Genomic DNA, 9,518 nt, shown 5'->3' with positions numbered 1-9,518 from the left:
CCGCTAATCCGCCTCCCTGGGGGTCTCTGGATGTGGCAGGTGCTTGAAAGGACTGTGGTGCTTTCCCAAGGACAGTAGGTGTCTTCATTTGGGCCTGAGGGTGACAAGAATCACTCTCCAGTCTTCCTTTTTTGTACCTGCTTGGTGCCCACTGCCTCCCCTGGGATTGCAGAGTCCTCGTTTCCCTACAGATCCCTGCGTTTAGCACTTTCCCTTTGGGTGACTCCATTGTGGGGGACCTCTCACTTTGTGGGGCTCATGTCACTGCCCACCCCAAGCACACGCTGTCCATGGGGATGCCCCAGGCTCCCCAGGCAACTCCAGACTCCCATCCTTAAGGACATCGCCTGCCATATCTGGAAGCCCTGGGATGTGTCCCCCATGTGGGACAGCCCTGCGTATGTGCCTCAGTGACCATTCACCATCTCCACTGTAACTAGAAACTTGAATCCAAACCTTGCTCTCTAACAGGTCACAACATGACACTGAGCTCTTTGCTCCTGAGTCCAGGGAGCAACAGGCCCTTTTGGGGTGCAGCTGCTCATGACCACGCTTGGCAACAGCTTTGGAAGACAAGTCGAGGCTTCGGGCACTGCACTGGGGAGAAGCCATTTATTAAAGATCTGCTATGAGAGAGTCAGCACTGACCCAGTGTCAGACAGACATGAATACGTGCTACAGGCAAGACAGAGAAAGCTCAATGAAGCCATAATGATAGTGATAATAATAATGATGATAATGATACTTATAAACATAGTGATGCTAATGATGATAGAACACCTCACAAAGTAAAGTCCTGGAATGGTTTACCGTGGGAGTTATGTGTGGATACAGATAGGAAGTTTATGCCTCCTGAAAGAAGCCCTTGAAATCACTTTCCTCAAGACGCCTTTGAGCTCCTGGTTCCTCATGCTGTAGATGAGGGGGTTCACTGCTGGAGACACCACTGAGTACAGAACTGCCATCAACAGATCCAGGGATCTGGAGGAGATGGAGGGGGGCTTCAAGTAGGCAAACATTACAGTGCTGACAAACAGGGAGACCACGGCCAAGTGAGGCAGGCACATGGAAAAGGCTTTGTGCCGTCCCTGCTCAGAGGGGATCCTCAGCACGGCCCTGAAGATCTGCACATAGGACACCACAATGAAAACAAAACACCCAAAGATTAAAGAGGCACTAACCACAAGAAGGCCCATTTCCCTGAGGTAGGCATCTGAGCAGGAGAGCTTGAGGATCTGGGGGATCTCACAAAAGAAAAGGTCCAGTACATTGCCTTGGCAGAGGGGTAGGGAAAATGTATTGAATGTGTTCAAGAGAGCATTGAGAAACCCAGTGCCCCAGGCAGCTGCTGCCATGTGGGCACAAGCTCTGCTGCCCAGCAGGGTCCCGTAGTGCAGGGGTTTGCAGATGGCCACGTAGCAGTCATAAGACATGACAGTTAGGAGACAATACTCTGCTGAGATAAAGAAGATTAAAAAAAAGAGCTGTGCAGCACATCCCAAGTAGGAGATTTCCCTGGTGTCCCACAGGGAATTGGCCATGACTTTGGGGAGAGTAGTGCAGATGGAGGCCAGGTCTGTGAGGGAGAGGTTGAGGAGGAAGAAGTACATGGGGGTGTGGAGGTGGTGGTCACAGGCTATGGCGGTGATGATGAGGCCGTTGCCCAGGAGGGCAGCCAGGTAGATTCCCATGAAGAGGCAGAAGTGCAAGAGCGGCAATTCCCGTTTGTCTGCCAATGCCAGGAGGAGGAACTGGGTGATGGAGCTGCCATTGGACATTTGCTTCCTCTGGGCATTGGGCACTGTCCAAAAAGGAATAGACAGCAACAAGTTAGGAGAATCTTCTCTCGAAAATCCTCTGCCATTTCTCATTGAAATCCCGCCTCCCTGAGCTGAATGAGGAACGAGTCAGCTCAGTCCCCAACCCTGTCAACTGAATGACATGGTGCCTCACAGTTGTAAATACAGCTTGGGCACCTAGTTCCCATGAAGACACCGCCATTGAACGAATCCCCAGTCATAGTTAGGAGAGAAGCTGACCTGCACCACCACCCCAACCCCAGAGAGCAAGAGCATCACTGACAGGGAGGGAATCAAGAAAGGATACTGCTATGCTCAAAAAAAAAAAACAAAAACAAAAACGAAGCAAGGAAAGGAAGGCAGAGAGGCATGCAGGGAAGCCTTCTCCATACCCAGCTGTGCTCTCCACCTCACAGACACAAGCACACATAAATATTAATTGTAGGACCCATGTGCTTCTTTTCTGGAGGTCCAGCTGTGCAGGAGGTAACTCATGCCCTGGACCCTGGGGCCATGGGGACAGAGGCTCTTCTGGGTGGGAGAGGAGAGCAGGGAGTTGCTCCAGGGAAGGCATCTGCAGTGCAGGGGATGGCAGAGAGGTGCCTGAATCCCCACCTTCCCATGGCGCTTCTGGGAGCAGATCCCTTTCACTCCCTGCCCACGTCTCTGGTGCCTGGAGCTGCCTCTGCCAAGGGCTGGTTCTCTGTTCCCAGGTCTCCTCCCTGTCCCTGCTCAAACAGCCAGTCCCCCGCACTGTGTGCTCAGCTCTGCCCTGCAGACCCCTCCTGGCAGCAGGGCACTGCCCGCAGATATTTCTGTGTCTGCAGGCACTGACGAGCAGCTCAGACAAGTGCTAAGGAGAACTGGGGTCTCCCTGCCTTTTCCACAAGGCAGAAGGAAATTCCCATCTCCCACTGCCCACCCAGCCATCTTCTCCTTCGGGTAAATGCTGCCTCAATGGCCTTCTTCAAAAGGACCCTCTGCAAATGTCCTGGGGATGATCTGGAGCTGTGAGCAGCCCTGGCCCACGCAGCACCCTCTCAAAAGCAGAACCTGACGAGGGTTGCTGCTTCCACCCACAGCTTCTCCCTAGATTGCTGTGGGGAGCTCCCTGGGCAGGCTGAGAGCTGACCCTGGCAGGTGGCAGGGTCCCTGCCCCAGCACAGAACCACTGCTCTGGAGCACGCCCCTCTCCACTGCACCAACCATGGGATGTGCCAGCTCTAGGAGATCCCTCCAGGATACTCAAGTGCATTGCCCTGCAGCCAGAGCCTTACCGTGTCAAGGGCTGTGAAGATGTCTGCTCCAGTGAGCTCTATGCACCTTCCCACTCACGTCTGCCTTTAACCTCTCTCTGCCTTGCTCCTCTCCCCTCGGTGCCTGCAGGCAGTGCCCTCAGCCCTGCTGCGCTTTGCAGAGGAGCTGCTCCTGGGCAGAGCTGTCTCTCTGCAGGGCTGCCTGCTTGCCAGGAGCTCCCTCCATCCCAGGAGCCCAGCCCAGCTCAGCAGCAGAGGCCCAGCCCAAGGCAGCACTTTCTCTGCCCCTCTGGGCTCCCTCCAGGTGTCCCTGGGGCTCCAGGGGAACCTGCTGTGAAACAGGCTGGAGCAATCACTCATGTTCCCTCCCTCAGCTGGGGAGAGACACTTCTTTCCAGCTGTGTCATTTCTGTCAGAGTTAGGTCTAGGAATTGCCTTTTTTTGTTCTGGTATGAGACCAGTCACCCAGACAGGGACAGGGCAGCTGCTCAATTTAATGGCCAAATACCGGCCTGTAGTGCCACCTCAGATGCCAAAGCTGCCCAGCACAAGGGCATCTGATGGGGGCGTCTTAGGACCTATCGCACAGCAATCCCCATTCAGAGCTGGTCACTAACAGACACCTCTAATGGCATCTCAGAGAGGTTTGGGGCTTATAAGCAAGTTACTGAATGCCACTGCTGCAGGGAGGCAGTGTCTGTCCCACGTCTAGCCATTAGATGCATGGGGCAGTGCATGAGTACGAGGCACACCACAGCAGGGTCTCCACTCATGTGCCAACACTTTCAAAGGATTCTTCTTACCCCCATCCTTTATTCACCTCCTTGATGATACAATCAAGGAAGAAGTGAATGATTTTCATAGCGTGCCTGGATAACAGGATGTCCATAGTCAAGGATATTTTCAGCAGCAACCTGTCCTTCTTGGAGATCAGCTTCACCTCCACCACAGCCTCTCTGGGCTGCAGTGACATTGCAGACAGCAAAGCCCTCTCCTGCCAGGGCCGCACAGTCCAAACCTGTTTCTCTCTGGCATTGGGAAGCACAGGGTTTGGTCACCTTGTGGGACCCTCATTTCAGCCTCACATTGTCATCTGCCATCCACGCCAGCATGTCTCCGCTCTGAAGCAAAGCCTTGGCTTGCACAGGATCTTGGGTGCAAGAGCTGTGACAAGTCTGAGGTTGGCCCTGGTGGCACCAAGCTGAGGGGCTGCAGCCCAAATGGGCACCAATGGCCTCAGCCTGGGGCACAGACAGGAGAGGATGGAGCCCTGTGTGCTGTCACAGAGCTGTGACATTGATGTAAATACCTGCTGAGGTGTGTGGGACAAGTCAGAAACCTTAAGGTTCTGTGATGCATGGATACAGGCTGTTCAGAGGAGAGAGGTGGGGAACATCAGGAGGGGGATGCCCTCAGGGGGAGGGAGCTGCCTGGATGTATGGAGGTCCTCTATGGGATGGGCAGCAGATTGGGTGAGCTCTTGTGGGTGGGGGTCACAGGAGAGACCAGTTAGGGAGACATTGTGGTAGGAGCTAAATAGCTGGAAGCAGGTGAGGAAGAGGACACAGTCTTATTTAAGCAATGGGAGGAAGTCCATTGACCCCACATCACCCCTGGGGACTCTCATCACCCTGATGCTCACGAGAAGGGGAAACCGCAGGGTGCAAACAGCCCCGCAGGTTTCTTCTGGTTCCTGGGGCCAGCTTCTTAGCCCAGCTGCCAGATGTGCCAACAGAGGTGATGCTCACCTGGATCTGGTACTTGCAAACAGGGAAAAGTGGATCAGGGATGTGAAATCCAGTGTCAGTCTGACCTGAGCTACGCTGTGGGCATACTGCTCGCCAGCCACAGCCATGGGCACAGCCATGCCTGGCCATGGACCTCACTGGGTCTGACTCGCAGACTCACTTCCCAGCTTGAGCCGTTATGGATGCCCAATGGCACAACACCCTGTCCCTCCAAGTGCCAGGCTCCGGCCGATACACAAAGGCCCAGCACAGCCATGGCACTGCAGCGCTTGTAGAACCAGGCCCTGGAGGTGCTCACCAGGCCAGGGCCAAAGGTGGGCGGCTGGAGGGGAGTCCCTTGAACGCTTTCAAACGATCAAGGTTTGTACCAAAATTAACCTGAATTATACCTTTGAAATTCAGCTGTATACAGACTGAAAAAGACCTCCTCCCTCCTTCTTCTTCCTTTCTTCCCATCACTTGGCCGTATTTCAGAGGAGAGCAAATTGAAGATGGTGATGCTTCTGGGTGCCAATGAGTGAAAGCGGGGAAGTGAGGCAACACATGCAAAATGATGGAAAAGCTTTGCTAGTTCAAAGCTCTTCTCTTCAGATCCTATCTCTGAAGCCTGAAATCTGCAGCAGAGAACCTTCCTTTCAGTAATTAATTGGAGATTCCCCCAGCAGTCTTGGCTGTGTCCCCTCCCAACTTCTTGCCCACTCGCAGCCTACTCACTGGCAGGGCAGCCTGGGAAACAGAAAAGGCCTTGACCCTGTTTCAGCACAGTTCAGCAATCGCTAAAACATCGTTGTGTTATCATGGCTGTTTTCGTCACAGATCCAAAACATACAACCATACGAGCTACTATGATTGAAATCAACTCTATCCCAACCAAAACCAGTAGAGGACCAAAAGGTGAGGTGTTCCCAATACTGGTCTCCAGGGAGCTGGTCAAATGCCTTGTCTCTGGTTCTCTAACCGTGACTTAGATGCCTGGCTCCTCTTTAGAGCCTTTTCATGAATACCAGCATTTCGGGAGCAACCTGGTCTGACCTCAGAGCTGGCCTTGCTTTGAGCTGCACAATGGACTAGAGATCGCTTGAGCTGCTTTCTTCTCTGAATCTTCCCATGAGCCTGATAGAGACACCCTCACCTTCAACTGAGTCCCTTCTTCTAGGACATACTGCAAGACACAGGCTGCTGGTGGAAGCGTGGGTGGGAAGGGGACTGCTGGGGGTCTCCAGCCTGGCCTCCTGCCCAAAGGGTAACTACCACCAACCCCGTGGTCAGGCTGGTGGCACTTTTGGGAGCTGAGACCTGAAAACCTCCCAGGGTGGGGATCACAGAGACACTCTGGGTGTCCTGCTGCAGTGCAGCACCACACTCCTAGGGTTTTTGTTACTTTTCCTGTTGCCCTGTGTGAATCTCCCAAGAGGCAGTTTGGGGCTGTTGCCCATGCCATACCATTTCTGGCAGCAGAAGAGAGGGTTTTTCCATCATCTCTCCAGGCAGACGTAGGATGGTGCTGGGTTTTCCTCAGCACGCCCTTCAGCAGCAGGCTAAAGAGGCTCTGTTCCCTCACTGTCTGCACACAGCTCATGTAATCAGGCCCTAACACCATCCTTGTTGTCCTTGTCTCGATCCTCTCCAGCTTCTGCCCATTCCTCCAGAACTGGGAGACCACTGGCTTGTATGGCATCCATGGTCATGCCCAGGCCCTTTCGCTCAGGGCCACTCCTCACCCCGTCAGGTTGCAGCCCACACTGCTGCAGGGTTATTCTGTCCCTGGTGCAGGGCTTGTCCCTTCTCCTTGTGGATCTTTGGGAGGGTTTTGGGGTTTTTTTTGGCCAAATCCCCAAGTGTGCCTGGGTCCCTCTGGACTGGAGCCCTCTTGTGCCAGCATTTATGGTATGTTTGCAGATGGCTCATCCTCATTTGTGCTTCTACCAGGATAACAGCACGAGGCATTGCAGGACACTACAGGTAAAGAAAAAGCAGTACTTGTTTGCTGGAATTGCTGCCCAAGGTAGAAAGCCTCACAAAACCCACATCAGAAACAACAAAGGAAGGCACAAACCCAGAAGAGGCTAGCCAATGCAGAAAGGGCTAACAGGGTAGGCGGTTCTTTACAGGGAGTATGAGGATGGTAAAAAAGATGACCTTGAGAGGAGGGCAAGAGGGAACCAGGACATGAAAGGTGAAGCAAAGGATGGGATCAGGGCTGTCTGGGGGTACCTGGGAGGCAGCCCTGTCCCGGATGGGAATGACTTCCACAGTCAGGGAGACCCTGAGTGCATTCCTTAACATTGACAACATGAAGGAGAAGGAAAACCAGCATCGTTCAGGCTGGAAGGGAATTTGGGTGGTGTCTAGACTAACTTGCTGCTCCAAGCAGGGTCACACCAGGTTACTGAGGGGTTTGGTCCATTTGGGTGTCGAGAAGTTGCAGGGATGGAGCCAGAGCACAGCCTGGGAAACAACTCCCAGTGCTTGACTGTCCGCCTGTTGGAAAAGTTTCTCCCCAGAGCTAACCTGACTCTCTCTTGTCTCAGCCCATTGCCTCTTGTCCTCCTGTCTTGCACCCCAGTGATGAGCCTGACTGTCTTCTTGGAAACATCCCTGGATCACCATAGGCAGTGCCTCTCTTGCATTGTGTGGGGTCAAACCCTGAGAAAGTATTCTGCATGTGGCCTAACAAGTGCTGAGCAGAGGTGGAGAACCACTTCCCCTGCCTGTGCTCCTGCTCATACAGCCCAGGAGGCTCTTGGCCTTCCTTGCCGATAGCTCTTCTTTGGCCTAATGTAACCCAAGGACCACCAGAGCATTGAACACAGAGCTGCAACCCAGCCAGCAGCCCCTCACCTATGCCACTGCAGGGGCTTAGTCCACTCCAGGACAGGCCTTTGGATCTGTCCTTGCTGGACCTCATGAGGTTCCCGTTGGTCCATCCCTCCCGCCTGTCTGTATCCTTTGGGATGGCAGCCCTGCCCTCCAGTGTCTCAGCTGCTCCCCTCGCTTTGGTGCCATCTGCAAACTCTATGAGAAAGCATTCTTTCATCTCCTCCAGACCAGGAAAACCATGTGAAAGAGGGCAGGTTGCAGGACAGACCCCTGCAGGACTCTGCAGTGAGAGGCCTTCAGGCAGAGTAGCACCCATTTACCGCGTCCCTCTGAGCCCAAACAGGCAATCAGTTTGTGATCCATCTACTTACCCACCCAGACTGACCATAATATCGTAACACAGATGAAAGCATATCGTGGGGCAGAGTGTTAAAAACCTTGCTTAAGTCCAGGTAAACGACATGCACTGCTCTCCCCTCACCCAGAAGTACAACCCTTTCATCTCAGAGAGCAGCACAGATGGTCAGGCATGATCTACCTGAGTAAATCCAGTCACCTTCTCTTTCAGAAACCCAGAAATGGGATCCAAGAGGACGTGCTTTGGGACACACGCCTCAACCAAAAGGAGGGTGAACAGCCTGGAGTTCCCCAGCTCATCCTTGGGGACTTTTTGAAAGATGCATGCAATGTTTGCTTTTTGCAAGTCCTCGGGGAGTTCCCCTGATGACCTGCCCAAAGTGACACAGAGCAGTGTCACTGTGACTTTCTGCCTGCTCTCTCAGCACCCTTGGATGGAGTCCCTCAGGTCCCATGGACCGGTAAAGAGTTGAGTTTGCTCAGGTGACCCCCGACTTGATCCCCACCCACTGCTGCTTGTTCTCCATGGGTCCTGCCTCAAGGCAAAAAGGCCTGGGAGACCTTGCTGACGAAGACTGAGCCAAAGGCCACATATGGTATCTCAGACCTGTCTACACCTGCTCTTGCTAAATTCTGCAGTGGCCCCACAGAGTCGGGTTTTCCCTCTTTAGCTGTAACTTCAGCAGTAACAGCTCATCTTGGTGCCACTGAAGTCCCTTATGAGAGTCCACTGAATATCCGCATGGACCACTGCTGTGCTTGCAGGAGGTTGTCCTTAAAGACCAGCTGTGCTGAGCTCTGCTGCCTATCCGTCCTCCTGCTCATGAGATCCCTCCTGAAGGTCCCCAGGACAGGCCACAGTCTGCCCCTCTGAGGTCCCAAGAGCCCATATACGCGATGGCTTTTCTTCACAGCAGAGATGTGCTTGGAGTATATGCTAGATGGATCATATGGGAAATAATGATAGGAGATGCAGATGTAGATGCTGAGGTAGCTGACATGAGGTGCCTGCAGAGTGAGCAAAGCCTGCTCTCACCAGCGCCAGAGATAAGCAGAGCAGGGCTGTGCAGCTCTGAAAGGAGACCACAAGACATTACAGTCAGTGTAGATCTAGGAAACACAGCTGAGGGAGAAGAGAAGGAGAGAGACTTAGCCTTTGCTATGGCAGATGCCTCAGTTTGGTCAGAGGAATATCTCTGTGGGCTGCCCTGAACATACTGATCATGGACAGGATTCTTTGTACTAAATGTCAGCATCTGCTGCCATTTGAGTTGGCCAAAGGAATTCCCCAACGGCCTCCAAGATGATGCCCCCAAGACACCAACCTGTCACTCACAATTGTTCCATTACAGCTTGCAGTCACCTGCACATGCCTTGGACCATCTGTGGCACCCCAAATGGCACCAGGTGTCTCCACCTGAGCAGCCCACTCCTGGCCCCCATCTCCATTAACTAGCATGGCAGCTTAAACAAAGAGCCACACCTCTTTTGTCCATTCTGAGGTGAGCCAAGAGGAATCCCAGCTCATGTGGGTCTGT

The 9,518-nt window shown here is 53.4% G+C and overlaps 1 protein-coding gene across 1 annotated transcript; it reads right to left on the bottom strand.

Annotated features, from left to right (window-relative positions):
- Positions 1–818: 818 nt before the first annotated feature.
- LOC309603212 (olfactory receptor 14J1-like) lies at positions 819–1,778 on the bottom strand (the record flags this gene model as incomplete). The annotated part of the gene is made up of 1 exon (XM_082338113.1): positions 819–1,778. One exon carries the CDS (start codon positions 1,776–1,778, stop codon positions 819–821), a length of 960 nt encoding a protein of 319 aa, XP_082194239.1.
- Positions 1,779–9,518: the final 7,740 nt, after the last annotated feature.

The sequence above is a fragment of the Platalea leucorodia genome (genome assembly GCF_965183815.1).
Source record: "Platalea leucorodia genome assembly, contig: HAP1_HAP1_SCAFFOLD_24, whole genome shotgun sequence".
In the NCBI taxonomy this organism is placed as follows: Eukaryota; Metazoa; Chordata; class Aves; order Pelecaniformes; family Threskiornithidae; genus Platalea; species Platalea leucorodia.
Note: the sequence above shows the minus strand (reverse complement) of the source record. Positions and strands in the feature narration are given on the sequence as shown.